The sequence below is a fragment of the Suncus etruscus genome, chromosome 13 (genome assembly GCF_024139225.1).
Source record: "Suncus etruscus isolate mSunEtr1 chromosome 13, mSunEtr1.pri.cur, whole genome shotgun sequence".
Taxonomy (NCBI): Eukaryota; Metazoa; Chordata; class Mammalia; order Eulipotyphla; family Soricidae; genus Suncus; species Suncus etruscus.
This window is the reverse complement of record NC_064860.1, coordinates 78,552,550-78,568,473: the sequence shown is the minus strand read 5'-3', so window position 1 is coordinate 78,568,473 and position 15,924 is coordinate 78,552,550. Positions and strand designations below refer to the sequence as shown.

Sequence of the window (15,924 nt, the reverse complement as noted above, 5' to 3'; positions counted from 1 at the left end):
AAATACCTAGCAGACAAATATGTATGATAAGTTAGTTATATAAATTCTGATTATAAATTTATCTTTTTTATTTTTTTGGTTTTTGAGCCACACCCGGCGGTACTCAGGGGTGACTCGTGGCTGTCTGCTCAGAAATAGCTCCTGGCAGGCACGGGGGACCATATGGGACACTGGGATTTGAACCAACCACCTTAGGTCCTGCCTGGATCAGCCGCTTGCAAGGCAAACGCTGCTGTGCTATCTCTCCGGGCCCTATAAATTTATCTTTTAATATTTTTTAAAATTTATAAATTTAAAGCTATTTCATACTTCAACATAATATTTATGTTGTTTTGAGGTCATGTCTGGCTCACTCCTGATTTGCATTCAGGAATTACTCTTGGCAGGGCTTGAATTCATATTGGCCATGTCATGGGCAACATATATGTTATCTGTTTAGCCCTTCTGTAACTTATTTGTTCAATGCTACTATATGTTCAGCCCTCCAATATTGCTCTGCTCTGATAGTTCACTTAAACTGTAAGAACTATACCACTTATTTTCTAGGTAGAGGATTCCTTGGCAGTTAGGACTGTAGCTAGGCTTACTTTAAAATGGTAATCATTACTTTACATCATTATACACCATCCCCAAGAGAAAAGTATATATCAGATAATGTCTTCTCCTTAGCATGAAAACAAACTATATAGTTAATTAATTCATTCAAAAATAATAACCAAATTATCCCCTGAAAATGTTTCCTATTTGAAATATACTACAGGTTCATCTTTTTAAAGCATCATTTAAATGCATAGAATTTACTTAAATGCTTGTTTCTTACCGTGGCAAGAACCCTCAATTTCTTCATATCCTGTACTGCAAATACATCTTCCCAGAGGAACCAGCCAATCTCCATCAGCACCACAATATAGTTTAGGAGTGTCACGCTCTTCTGCACTCTTCACACAAGAGCCTCTTACTTCAACCAAAGAGGAAGAGTCAACTCTTGGAATAGTGTCAGGAAACATGGCTAAGTTGCGAACGGTAAAGGGGCACTTTTTGTAGAAAACACGAACGGATACCAAGGCAATGCATGCCCCGATGTCTTGAAAAGCCAGATAAAATCCTTTCCTTTCAATAGGGCCCACCTCACGAATTTCAGTGTTGAGTTTGAGAATGCGGTCACCCAAATCCATCTGCGTAAAGCTTTCATCTGCGGCGATAGTATCAATCTTGATATATTGGCTTGGTTTAAATTTGATTCCATGGGACTCATCTGATTCCACATAGTACAGATTGAAAGTTTCTTTACAAGTTCCCAAGACCCAGGGGATGCTGTTACAATCTCTTAGTGTGAACTTCATTTCCACATAAATTTTCTGCGCTGCATCTCGAGAGATCCAATTTGTACGAAGCCAATTGTTTTGGTTTGGTTCCATGACATTACACACCTGGTATGTGTGAATAGGCCTATTATGTTCATCCATTTCTGTGATAGCATCCCACTGCAAAAAGTAAACAAAAACAATAGATTATTACCAAACAGTGAATAGATAGCATTTACTTCTAAAATTTTCTATTTTGGGCAAGTTCAATAAATAATTGAAAATACACAAATGAAGCCAATATTAGTCACAATATAAATTCATTTTGCCATGTCTAAAGCATGTTATAGAGCCTGAATTACAACTTCTAATATATTTATTGCCTGACCAATGGCTACTTTATTTCATTTTTAATTTCCTAAACTGTAAAATTGAAATTAGTCTCTGCTCAGTGAAACTACTGTGATACATGAATGAGTTAAAAAAAACATATAAATCTTCTAATCCACGATGAGAAATTAAAATATCAAGAATTAGCTAATCAAAAGGAGTCAAAGGAATACTGATCAACATACTAGGTTACCTGGCTGTTCTCAGACACAATTTTTCACAAATTGAGTAGTTTTTCTTTTGTATTTCATTATATATTTTCAAGTCTCATTTTTGTTTGTTTGCTTAGGGGCCGTTCTTAGTCATGCTTCAGGCTTATACCTGACTCTTTATTCAAGGTTCGTTTCTGGTGGTTCTGGAGAGACTATACATACCTAAAGATGGATTTCAGGTCTGCAATGTGCAAAGCAAGCACCTCACCTGTCTCTCCAATAACTGCAAGTTTCACTTGATAGAAAAAATGCATGGATAAGATTCATATTTATTCAATAATTATTTACCGATTACTATTCTGAACACTGGAAATACAGCAATGAAGCAATGAACAAGAACTATCTTTATGGAGTTTGTATAAAGTAAAAAAAAATGATTAATGATAAATCTAAATATATAGTAGGAATTAGAATGGTAAAATATAAAGTAAAAAGTTGAAGAAAAGGAATTTATTTTAAAAATGGTAGCCAAAAAAAAAAAAAAAAAGAAAAAGCCTGAACAACAGCATAGTGGTAGGGCATTTGCCTTGCACATAGCTGAGCTAGGACGGACCTGAGTTCAATCCCCAGATTCCCATAGCCTGCAGTGATTTTTTGAGTGCATAGCTGGAGTAACCCCTGAGTGTCACTGGGTGTGGCCCAAAAAACAAACAAAATAAATAAAAAAATAAATAAAAATGGTAGTCAAGTTTCTGGAGTAGTAGTAATCAGTATATGTCTGTGAGGTTAGATTTAACCTAATGAGGATTAAAATAGTGGTACATAAGTCATGAGACAGAAGAGTACAAGTGCTTTAGAGGAGTAATAATTGGTGCTGGAAGCACAGTAAGTAGAAAGAAGTAAGTAGCATATCAGAGAAATATAAAGGGGACAAAATTGTAAAAATTCTAAAACTTTGGGTTTTACTTCGGCTAGATAATCCAATTATCTTATAAATAATATCATCCTTACAAACAATATAAGCATTTTGCAACTTATTTCAATAGAAAAATTTTATTTATCTTCATAAAATTATTTGGGCATATTATAATAGAATTGTTATTATTATCACAATAATTCTTCTAAAATGTGGTATTTAGTGAAATATGTATTATATTTGTGGCTATGCATATATTTATATCTACAATGTTTTATTTAATAGTGTATTTAAAATAACTTGCAATAAATAGTAAAGTATATTTAAAATTGTATAACCTTTCTGGAAAAATATGCTACAGTTTCTTATTTCTAGTAAATACAGAAAAAATGAAGAACAATTCTTATAATGAGTGTCTGATTTCTTGATAACATACATCAATGATTTATAGTAAGATTATTTTATGCATTCTGTTTGTAGTTTCTTATTTTGATTGGCTATTGAGATTCACTTATTGCTAGTTAAATTTCAATTTCAATGTATTCTAATAGAAAGACTACTTTCCTCAGTATACAGAACTATAATGATACTAAATGCATTCAATTATCAACTATAAATTTCTGCAAGAAATTTACTGTCTATAAAAAATGAAAAGTGATCAGTACCTAAATATTTGTAAATTGCTATTTTAAAATTCAGACAGCATTTTCCAGAACAAATTATTTCAGGAAAAAGGAAAAGAAAGGAGTTTTTGAAACTACGGCTATATGGTCATAAAACCTATCCACTGTTTATTAGAGGTGATCAGATAATCTCAAGGATACCCATAAAATCACCCAGCTTGATCTTTTTACTGCATATTATGGGCCTTGTCACTCTTGCACATGCAAATCCATATTATATCTTGTTAAATAATAAACTATTCACAATATATTTAGTAAAATAAGATAAGTACTGTCAAGATCACAATCCAAATTATAAGCAGTTTACTCTCTAGAGGGCCTAAGTATAAACTCACTGATTATTTAAATAAATTTCTAATCAAATTTTTTTTCTTGTGGTATGTGTGCAAGTATTATTGTCTGCACTGTATTATCTACTTTTATATACAGAAGCAAGAAAATATATTCATCACAAATTGTTTGAATAATTACATTTTCTATATTACTTCCTGTTAATCAAAAGTTTTAACCAGGGTTGTTATAAAATAATCAGTTTTTCAAGTTTGTGTTAATTGTGTCAAATATTGAAAGTAGGACTTCATATATAACCTCTATTTTGGATGTTTTGCTGACTACTTGATGGCCTGGAGAGTATGTCATCACTACCTATTTCTTAGAGAGAGCAAAAGAATATGAAAAAAGACATGTCTTTCTCAGGTGAATAAACCAAACCCAAATCCAACCACATATTTATAATCCAAAATTTGCCCTCTCTACAGCACTCTATAGCACTACAGGTCCAGTAATCATCAGTCAAACAAAACTGATCTCTAGTGTGCAAAGTTTTTGGAATCATTGACAGTAAACAAGCCTAAGTTTGCCCTGTCTTTTTTTTTTCTTTCACAAAAATTTCTTATTTGTTTTTCACAAAAATTTCAAAAGACATTTTTGTTGTTTTATTATTTGCAAATTTGGCTCACACCTAACAGTACTTCAAAGTTTCTTATAACAAAGCTACAAAGTCAGAGATTGAACCCAGGTCTTTGTATCCAAAGAATGCACTCCAGTTCTTATAGCTCTCTTTCTAGCCTTCCCATAAAAATGCCAGTCATTTATCAAAAACAAAGACTATTTAACTGTGGGCCTGTAACTTATTTTCTATTCTTTTTATACAAATTTTAATTTTTTTTTTATTTGTGGGCCACACTCAGTGACACTCAGGGGTTACTCCTGGCTATGTGCTCAGAAATCGCTCCTGAATTGGGGGACCATATGTTACAATGGGGGATCGAACCGCTGTCCGTCCGAGGCTAGCATATGCAAGGCAGATACCTTATGCCTTGCACCACCGCTCCAGGCCCCTGAATTTTAATTTTTATTCCAATGGTACATTTTTTTTGTTTGTTTGTGCTTTGGGGCCACACCTGGTGACACTCAGGGTTTACTCCTGGCTATGCACTCAGAAATCGCTTCTGGCTTGGGGATCATATAGGACGCTGAGGATCAAACTACAGTCCATTGTAGGCTAGCGCTGGCAAGGCAGATGCCTTACTGCTCCATGCCACCACTCCAACCCCGAAACCACATTATTTTAATTACTTCTGCGTTGTAGTACAGTTTGAAGTTTGGAAAATGCCTCCTATCATCTTTTTCCAGTTAATTACTTTGGTTTTGCAGAAGTTTATTTTTACATATGAATTTTGGGACTGTTTGGCCTAGTTTTTTTTTTTTTAATTTGGGTGTTCTTAATATAGAGAATGCACTGCATCTGTATAATGGTTTAGATGTATTGCCATTTTGATGAAGTTAATCTTACCAATCTTAACAGGATACGTGGTTCTATTTGCTATTATCTGGTTAGAGACATACAAAAATATGGTCTCATACCTCTTTCTAACAGCATGCATAGGAGTCAAATAAAAATGATTAAAGACCTTTTTTATTTAACTAAAATCGATTAGGTTAACAGAGAAAAATATTGACATGACATTGAATTTAGAGGCATCTTTGAAGATAAAACACTACTGACTAAGTAAGTGGAAGCAATTATAAACAAACTAGGACTACACTAAATTAAGGATCGTTGACATCTCAAAAGAAATGATTAACAGAATAGTCCACAGACTGAGAAAACTATTTTTCCACCCCTATTTAGAAAAAGGGTTAATATCTCAAATATATAAAAAATATATAAAGCACTAGTAAAAAAAAAAAAAAAGAAAAGAAAAAACTGCCAACTATCAAAAAATTGAAAGGAAAAAAAATCTAGAAATTTGGGACGGGAGAGATGGCCTGGAGGTAAGATGTTTGCCTTGCATGCAGAAGGTTGGTGGTTCGAATCCCTGCATCCCATATGGTCCCCTGAGCTTGCCAGGAGAGATTTCTGAGCCAGGAGTAACTCCTAAGCACTGCCGGGTGTGACCCAAAAACAGAAGCAAAAACAAAAATCCAGAAATTTCCTCAAGGAAGAACTACATCAGGCTTAGAGACATATGCTCTACCTAGTTATCAAGGAAATACAAATCAAAATAATGAACTAGCTCCTCAGACCAAAGATACTGGTACTTATCAACAAGAATAACAACCAGTGTTAGCGAGGATATGGGGAAAAGAGAACCCTCTTTCACTGTTGGTAATATTGACTGGCCCAGCCTTTTTATAAGTTAATATGACCATTGCTCAAAATATTAGCAATTAAGTTTACATACAATCCAGATGCCACTCCTCAGAATACATCTCAAGAATCAAAATGCACAATTCAGAAAAGACAACACAACTATATGTTCATTGCAGCACTATTTCCAATAGTAAAAATCTGAAAGAAAACCAAGTCCCCAAGAAAAGAGGATTGGATAATGAATCTATGGTGCAAATGTACATTAGATTATTACTCAATAAGCTGAATAATATTCAGTTACAGCAATAAAAAAGCCATTCAATTTACTGTTATATGTGTGGATTTGGAAAGTTCCAGGTTGACTGAAGTTATCCAGGAGTGGGTTATACACTGAAAGATTTCACTTTTTTGTGGAATATGAAGAAACTTTGTCAGGAAATAACAAAGGCCCCAAAACAATCTAAACAAAGGACTATTCTTCATTAGGAAGAGTTTCACTCAGTTAGGTTTGGAATGGGTTAGTTAAGGAAGAAAACACTACGAAAATGGTGGAATGGAAAAGTACCAGCTATAGAGGTAGGCTGGGGAACATGGCAGGAAGCTGGAAGAAATCTGGGGACGTAGGTCAATGGAAACAGATACTGCTGAAAGTATTTGTGTTGGAACATTATCTGCCTAAAACTTACTAATGAGTAATTTTGTTAACTGAACAAAAAATTCAAAAGAATGTTTTAGTGCATGCTTTCCCCTCACCCTCTGGTTAACAATTTGTTGCTTTGTCTGATGACTCTTTACTAGAATTCATGAGTATAAGCATTATTCTTCACAGACTGGTTCTTAATTACTCCTGTGGCCATATAAGCACTGTCATATTTATATTTATAGTCTTAAATCAGGAGAACAGCAAGCATTAAGTACCATGAGGCATCGTGCTGGCAACCACATCGAGAATAGCTAAATCTTGTTCAACTAAAAGTTTTTGTTGAGCAAGAGTCTGAAAATGACAAAATTTTCTATCCATTATACATATTTCATAGACAACAGCCTTTGATACAAAGAGAGAACTCATAAAATGAACATAAGACAGATGTTATCTGTTCTACTATTCCAGGACATATGAACATATAAATTTTGCAAATGAAGAGAAGCAGAATACACTGCCCCACCATGTGTCAATAGTTGATTATTTTATGGTAGAAATAATCAAGACAAAAAGCTTGAGAAAAATTTAGGAATCTCTTTGTTATCTAAAAATATTTATATGGTTACCAGAAGAAGTCTTATAGACAGCTATAATATTTATGTTTTATCGGAAGGGCTTTACATGTCAGGGCCAATGTCTTACACCAATATCTTATGCTACTCATTTACCTGTGAACTTTCTTCCTGTCTTTTGAGACTCAAAGGCCTAACCATATCCTGGCTCAAGATGGCATATAACTCTTAATTTCATGTCTTTGCATGTTATGGCTATGTGCAGCTACTTTACATAAGTAATCAAATTTGTTTTCTTTTGTTAATCTTATTTAAGTCAATTTAATTATTAAGTTAGCCAAAGAAACTAGAAAAGAATCTTTCTCCTCCAATCTCCTACCAATAACTCTGCTACACACAAACAACACACACACATACACACACAACTAACACTTTGCAGAATCATGTACTAATTTATTTGAAAAAGGAGAGTAAGATAATTCTATTTGTTGGCAGCCTAACTTAGCAAGTATAAACCTAAGCTACACGGAATTTCTGTAACAGCTTCAAATAGAAACCTACAGATAACCAAATAGCAGTTATCTGTGTCTTAAATGCAGAAAGTGCTCAAGCTACATAGTCAATCAAATACTTCCCTTTGTTCTCTCCACATAAATTCTATAAAACGCTTTTCTCTATCTTCTGTAGGCTGAGTCACTTAAAAACTTTTAGTTTCACAATCCTACCTTAAGTCAGTGCAAAATATGAATTTTTTGAGAGGGCAACTCCAAGCAATACTTAGCCTGGTGCAAGTTGGGCAGTGAGTTACTCATGGACCAGGTATTCAAGAGTAGGACTGTACAGAACTGCAGGTTAAAGGGGATATTGTATTACCTGGCATACTTTTAGTGTTGTACATGTGTCATGTGTGCTTTACCACTCAGATAGCTATAGGGAAAGCTACACATATCTAAACATGAGGCCTCATAGTTTATTCCCAGAATTTCTGGGTGTAGCACTGAATGCTCTCAACACTACTAGGCCTAGTTTTAGAACTGACTAGTACATTTGAACAGCACAAGCCTCTGATTACTATTTATGAGAAATTAAAACTCTACGATTTTAGTATTAGTTCATCTTTTATTGTATCTATGACAAGAATATTCATTTAATAAAAAGGCAAAATAGTGTATGAATGTTGGAATGTTTTACAGTTTGTATTCTGTAATGCTTCATGCAAAACTAATTACATATTTGGTAATTTTATAGTGCACTTTCTACAATTATAAAGATTAAACATCTTACAATTTACACTAAGCTCAAGAAATGGCTCAAAGGGCTGGAGTACATGCATTGCATGTAATAGCACAGGTGAAACCTATTATGCCATATAGAACCCGAACAATACTGGTAATAATGCTGCCAAAACTTATTTTTCACAATTTTTAATTGTTAAATTAAATGTGAAATAAAATGACTTTGTTTTCTTTTCTCTTTCTTTTCCTTTTCCTTTCTTCTTTCTTTCTTTTTCTTCTTTCTTATTTCCTTTCTTACATTCTTAAGTTCTTTCTTTTTCTCCTTCCTTCCTTCCTTCCTTCCTTCCTTCCTTCCTTCCTTCCTTCCTTCCTTCCTTCCTTCCTTCCTTCCTTCCTTCCTTCCTTCCTTCCTTCCTTCCTTCCTTCTTTCCTTCCTTCCTTCCTTCCTTCTTTTTATTCATTTTTTATTTATTTTTTTTTTTGCTGCACCTAGTGGAGCTTGAGGTTGTTCTTAGCTTAGTGTTTGAAGGACAGACCTGGCTGTGTAACTGTGCTTGGGGAAACATACAGTGTCAAGGATCAAAAAGGTATCAGCCAAGTACAAAACATGTTCCTTAATTCTCATTATTCCTATTCCTTCTATCTCTATCTCACTATCTCTGTATCTGTTTCTCTCTCTTTCTCCATTTTTCTTTTTATTCTCTATATTGTTTTAAATAGGCATGGGGACTTTTATCCACTGGAGAATATTTGGCTAAGCATGCCAAAGATTTGTGTAAATAATTCAGTGCTTCAACACAGCTTAGATTATTTCTCTTCTGCTAAATCTTTTAGAGACACCCAAATAAAGTGAATGTTATAAGTGATGTGAAATATAAAGAGCAATGAATGGTACTTAATACATTAATGCCTCAGAGGTCTCTAAAATTATAGTCAGATATACACACAAACAATTCACAAACACTGAATTTTCATTTCCAAAGCAACCCAAATAAAGCAGACCAAAAAGCTATTTTTTGGAGCTCAGAAATTTATAACAAAAGATTAATTACTGGAGCAACTAAGAGTTATTGTAGTGTTATATTTCATTTTATATTAATCATAGAATAAAATAATGCAATCAAATGGGCTTTCTAGGCAAGACTATTTCAGATAATTTGCTAATTGATCCAGATGTCCAAAGTTCTATGTAGCAGTCTCAAATTTATACCTTCATACCTCTGAATATCTTTTAACATCCAACATGAATACTAATGCTTATTACAAAATAAATTTGAAAATTTAAATTAAATACAGATGTCTTTTTCTCAGCATTCATTTTAGAAAGCTAATTATAACTTCAAAGGGGAACAATATACCCTAACTTATCAAAAGCCACAGCACAAGAAGTATTAGCTAATGAGTAATTATCCTTATACAGGCATGAACACCTGGGTAGACTCACACAAAGTAGAAAATTAAAGTTATACCTTATATACCTTAGAGAACTAAACTGCTTCAGAGCTAGATACTTTTGATAAAAACAAACAACTAAATGAATGAACAGGAGCCTAAGGGCAAAAACACTTTCCTAATTATAACAGTGAGACTGGAACTAGTGTGATAGCACAGGGTTTCTGGCGATTGTTTTACATGCATTCAACACTGGTTTAATCTTGAGCACCTCAAATTGTCCCTCAAGGGAACATATCACAAAGAGTGATATGTGAGTAGAGTCAGGGCTAAGTACAGAGCACTGTTGTGTGTGGCCCATAACCCAAGAGGCATATAATATATGTATATATGTATATGAAGTATATACATATATATACACACATATAAATACACATGTTAAATTACATCTCTTTCTTCTCCTTTTCCTGCCATTAAAAATCACATGTAACACTATATACTAAAATATTAAAATGATTAAGTCTTAAATTTGTTCCTGATTCTATTTATAACAAATTCTAACTATTGGCTGGAAAACATAAAGAAAGTGGACATTTTAAAATGTATTGTATATAGCTATACTAGACACATATACAAGGTAAATATGCAAAAACAATACAATATGAATGAAGTTCATTTCAAATATCAAAACATCAGAGGACACATTTTCTTTAAAGCCTTAATGAGTTCTTACAGAAATTAAGGTCCATGCCTTGCACACAGCAACCCCAATCAATGTCTGATTCCTGAGCACCTACAGAGTGCCCAAGTAATCCCAGTGTCATAGACTGAGCATCACTGCACCCTTGGTTCTCACATTGAATTACAGAACAAATTGGGTATCACTCAATGGAACCACCTGCTCTCTTGAGTATCCTGGGGAGCCCCAACCAACTCCCCAACATTCTTCTAAGTTACCTACCATAATATAGAAAAGGGATTAACAAAAACAGAAACAGTGATATTATTTTCAATTTATTTGCCAAAGTAAATGGTAATAGAACCATAGATGTAAGTCAAACAAAACTATGGCACAAATTGTTAGTTAGTTTGTGAACTGTTACCAAAGAATTTAGTATACTGCTCGAAATAAAAAAAAATGTAAAAAAAAATGAGAGAGGTAATGAAAGGAGATCCTAACCTTCTTGTAGGAATAACAAAAATAAAATAACTATGAAAGTAGAGAAGCCTCCAGAAAATCATACATTCTGGAATATTTTTTCTCAATGTTTTTCTCTCTCTTACCTTGCATACTTACTAGAAGCAAAAGCTGTTGAATGGATTGCTTTATGTAATGCAGTACTAGCTAAATTTTAAATATAACTATTCAATACTCTCTATCAAAAAATCCTGTTAAAGGACCTTTTTTTCCTCTAATATGATATTTTTCTCAGATATTTAAATATTCACTTTGAGTCAATATATTGGCATAAACTTAGAAAAATAGTGCTCTAAATCTACTGCTAGGCATGTAGTTAATAAGCTACAACTGTTTTTGAAGCAGAAAAATGAAGGCTTTGCATTTAAATCATAACTAGTTTTGGAGAATATCACAAGACCCAAAATGCATCATATGCAGATACATTTCTATTTTACTTTGGGCAAACAAAATCTTTTTATTAGCACTACAAAGATATCCAAGTATTTTTTTTAAAAAGCTCGAACTCAATGACATTTGGAAGACAACTGCTAGGAATAAGTGAGGGTTATTAATAAAATTATTATTTTTGGTGTACTTGATCTATGAATGGGAAAAGATTATTATAGCAAGAAGGATGATATCCATTAAATTATCATCTATTCATGAAGATTAAAACTCTTAAATAAAACCTATCTTTTGAATGTCTAAAGGACTTAATTGGTATAAAAATTAAATGTTTCACTAAGAATAAGATCTTTTAAATTCCATCTTATACATAACTTCTATAATAAAATAATGATAGGGCAAGTGGCCAATCTGGATTTGATCCCTGGCATTTGATATGGTCTCCTGAATACTGCCAGGAATGACCCCTGAGCACAGAGCCAGGAGAATATCTAGACACTGCTAGTTGTGGCCCCAAAACAAAATAACAAAAACACCACAAGAAAATATGGCAAATATTTTATTTAATTATTCTGCTATGTGTTTAATAATATATGCTTAATATATAATTAAATATAATTAATAAGTTAATATATTGATGATTAATTAATAAGTTAAATTATAATATGTTTAATAATATATTAATATATATGAATAATAATAGATTACTGACAAACTACAATATATAAAATAATTTCACAAAATATATGACATAAAATATCTTTTCAAACCATATGTAATTTTATTCTAAGATGCTAGAGACAATAAACATGCCATAGTACTTCAAACTAAGACAAATTTGAGCAGAATACAAGGTCTATCAGCTTCTGGAGAATAATTTTTTGCTTTCATCATTATATCAAGTGGATACAACATCAGAAACACAATAAGCTTTTAACTTTTTCTTAATACTTATGAGTCATAGAAGGCTTGCATTATACACTAAAATAATTCTCAATACTTTTACTTTGATAAACTTGCTACTTTTTATTTATTTTTTATTTTTTTATTTTTTTGGGTCACACCCAGCAGCGCTCAGGGGTTACTCCTGGTTCTATGCTCAGAAATCGCTCCTGGCAGGCTCGGGGGACCATATGGGATACTGGGATTTGAACCACCCTCCTGCATACAAGGCAAACACCCTACCTTCATGCTCTCTTAAGCCCCATAAACTTGCTACTTTTTAAATAAGAATTCTAAATATAATGCATTATATTATAAATTATAAACTATAAATTATAAACTTTGGAAATTCTATTTATCTTACATTTGAGCTTTTCCAGATGACAGCTAAACACATGTATCAGCTAATTTAACTTAAAAATTGCAGGTATCAAGTGGCTTTATGCTAGTATACAAAATTAAACTAGCTTATGGCGTTATGGATAGATCAGCAACTTAGTGTCTGCCTTGAAAGCACAGGACACTTGTTCAATCCCCAGCATCAGCATATGCATTAAACTTGATGCTGGCAGATTTTCTATTATCTTAGGAGCTGTAAGCAATTTCTAGCTGCACCATAACTGGGGATGTATGAGTACCACAACTAAAGGAGTGTAACAGCACAGCTAAAATAACGTGAAAGCATGATGCAGAAAGTGTGACACAGAGTATGTATGCCTATGTGCACCATTACTTAAGTATTCAATTCTTGGTGAAGATTACAATATAATTGTTTGAGCAAACTCAAGCAGTGCATTCTCTGACAAGAGTGTATGCAAACACTGAAACTCAAGGAGTAAGCTAGCCCCACAACTGCATGCGGAGTCCCTGGTGAGTAGCACAACACACTTTTAATTACCACAACTAAACATGTATATGATGCTCATCACTGTATAGGATGCATGTGATGCAGGGAAAGGAGGAAAATGTTATGGAATTAAACTAGGAAAAGGGATGGAGTTATTTTAAGAATTGAGAGCTCCATTTCACCAATTTTGTGTACTTGTGTGTTTTCAGAATTTCAAGATTGATAGAGGAAGAAGAGAGGAAAATACTATTAAAAATCGCATAAGAATAGTACCAATTAAATATAGTAATAATATTAAATATCTCAATATAGAAGGGCTTTCACATAAGAAAGACTACTTCCTGATATGAATTTTAATATAAAAAGGAATACTTAAATATAATTTATCTTTATGTAACTTTGAACAAAGTCTATAGCTATGGCTCTGATCAATTTTCTACTTAAACTAAAAGGAATAGCATTAAAGAGTATTCAATTATGCATTGTCAATTACTGCAAATATAGAATATGAAATAAGTGAATATTCAAACAATGCATGCTAATGCAAACTGGGAAAAGAGCCCCCAAGAGTGCAATGTTCTATACCCATTGAAGAATTAAATGACTAATGAAGGAGAAAGTATTCAGCACGTGTGCTGCTGCTGCTGAGAGGCCCAGGAAATGTCCGTCAGATTTGTTAACAGAAAAGTGAAAGAACAGCTCTAACAAGAAACGTTTTGTTAAACTATTAATTTGGGAATATGCACAATCTTCATACAAAAAAGTAAACGAAGAGTACCTTCTTATTACAGATATGTAGGACATTAAAGTATTTTAGCATAAGAAAAAGATTAGTAATATCTATTATTTCAAACAACACCCAAAACATTAAAATATATATATATTTAAAAAGAAAACTGTTTAGCTGAGGACTTGTACAAAAATCGAGTCCTCTAATTACAGAGGTTCGACTTTGACAATAGAGTCTGAGCAGAACTTTAGAAATCATAATGAAGACTCTATCCTATGCTTCAGCCTAGAATTTGAGCAAAAATCAAGACCATTTACTACTGAACACTGATTACAACAACAGTGATGGAACAGAAATCTTAGAACTGTAAAGAAAAACTCTCTCCTAGTCTTCGCCCTATAACCTGTGAAAATAACAAGATTTCCAGCTTCAGAGGCTGAAACTCATCACCCACATCTGAACGGAAAGTTTACTGTCACCATAAAAAGACCTTGGGGTGTGTAAGTGAGTGAGTATGGAGCCAGTAGGTGTTCCTATGACAGTATGCTTCAAAGGCAGAAAACCCCCGAATCTCTTAAGCCAAGGGAATTCCCTTTCTTACTTCCCCAATATTTACTGTGCCTAGGCAAGAAAAAAAATCTTGCCACACCAGCACTTCTTTTGTTTTTCTTTTAACTTTTTCTCATTTGCTGCTGGTTGCTTTTTATTTTATTTTAATTTTTGATAGTTATTGTCCTTTTTTTTAAACTGTTGGGGCTTTGTTGTTGTTGTTGATATGGTTTTTTGTGTGTTTGTTTTCTTTTTTCGTTTTTGTCTTCTTTCAGCAGAACCATGCAACTTGCATCATCTTGTTCTGCCTCATGAATTGAGGGGGGGGAATAAAAATGAAATGTACCAGGACCAAACTGCCATATGAACATTGAGTGGAATTAAAAAATGATCAGAATTAAACACCAAACCCAACAAAGCAAGAATAACAGAATTGATATCCTATCTACAAAAGCTATAGAGAGAGGGGAACAGTTACACTAGCACTCCAGTGGCCAAAGAAGAGCGATATGGGACACAGGCTGAGAAAAGTTGGGGAGAGAAGACAACCCTGGTGGTGATAATGGCCCTGATTTATTGTCACTTTGTACCTTCAATATTACTGTGAAATATTTATTACTCACTTTTTGCTCACAATAAAAAGTATTATTTAAAAAAAAGAAAACTTTAAAATTTACTATATAACAGTACTTAACAGCCATTGATCCCATCAACTTCAAATAACTATTTTTATCCTTAAATATTACATCCTATATTTACAAAATAATTAACTAGGTTTGGTGCTATTTTAATTATTAAATATCTTATGATGAATAATGCAAATATTTGGAGCCCTGTTGAAAACATTTTTCAGTTCTAAACTATCTTATATGGAAACAGTGAACTAATACACATTTTAGTACTTAAATGCATTCTAACAGAAAGAAGTGATTTCTAACAGAAAAAAGAGTTATTAAGTAAATGCATACTTGAGATGAATCTAATATCCTTCAGAGTGAGTATTATCAAAAATATTTAAACATGAATATATTCCTAATGTATAATAAAAATGTATTATGTATCTACTTATATTCTGTTCAACAAAATTCAGAACTAAGTAAGAAAAAGTTAGCTTTCATATCGTTTAAATATTAAGAATGCATGGCATTAAACTAGAACTATCTATAAACATGGTTTTTACAATTAAACTTATATTTAAAGTTATCTTTGAATGTCAACCTAATGCATATATAGCATTGTAAATGCATTATGTAGATATGGAATATGCATTTCTATGTAGTCATAAATATATAAGCACTTATATATGTATAGATTTACCTTTGAATATATTTCAGCAATGATACTGATCTTTAATATAATTTAACTATAAAATATAGTTTGATATAATC

General features: G+C 32.9%; 1 protein-coding gene across 1 annotated transcript in view; it reads right to left on the bottom strand.

Moving 5' to 3' along the window:
• EPHA6 (EPH receptor A6) overlaps window positions 1–15,924 on the bottom strand; it is a 973,333-nt gene that overhangs the window by 799,569 nt on the left and 157,840 nt on the right. The window contains exon 3 of the mRNA XM_049785675.1: window positions 821–1,484. Within this exon, the coding sequence (XP_049641632.1) occupies window positions 821–1,484 (664 nt within the window). The remainder of the gene's footprint in view (window positions 1–820; window positions 1,485–15,924) is intronic.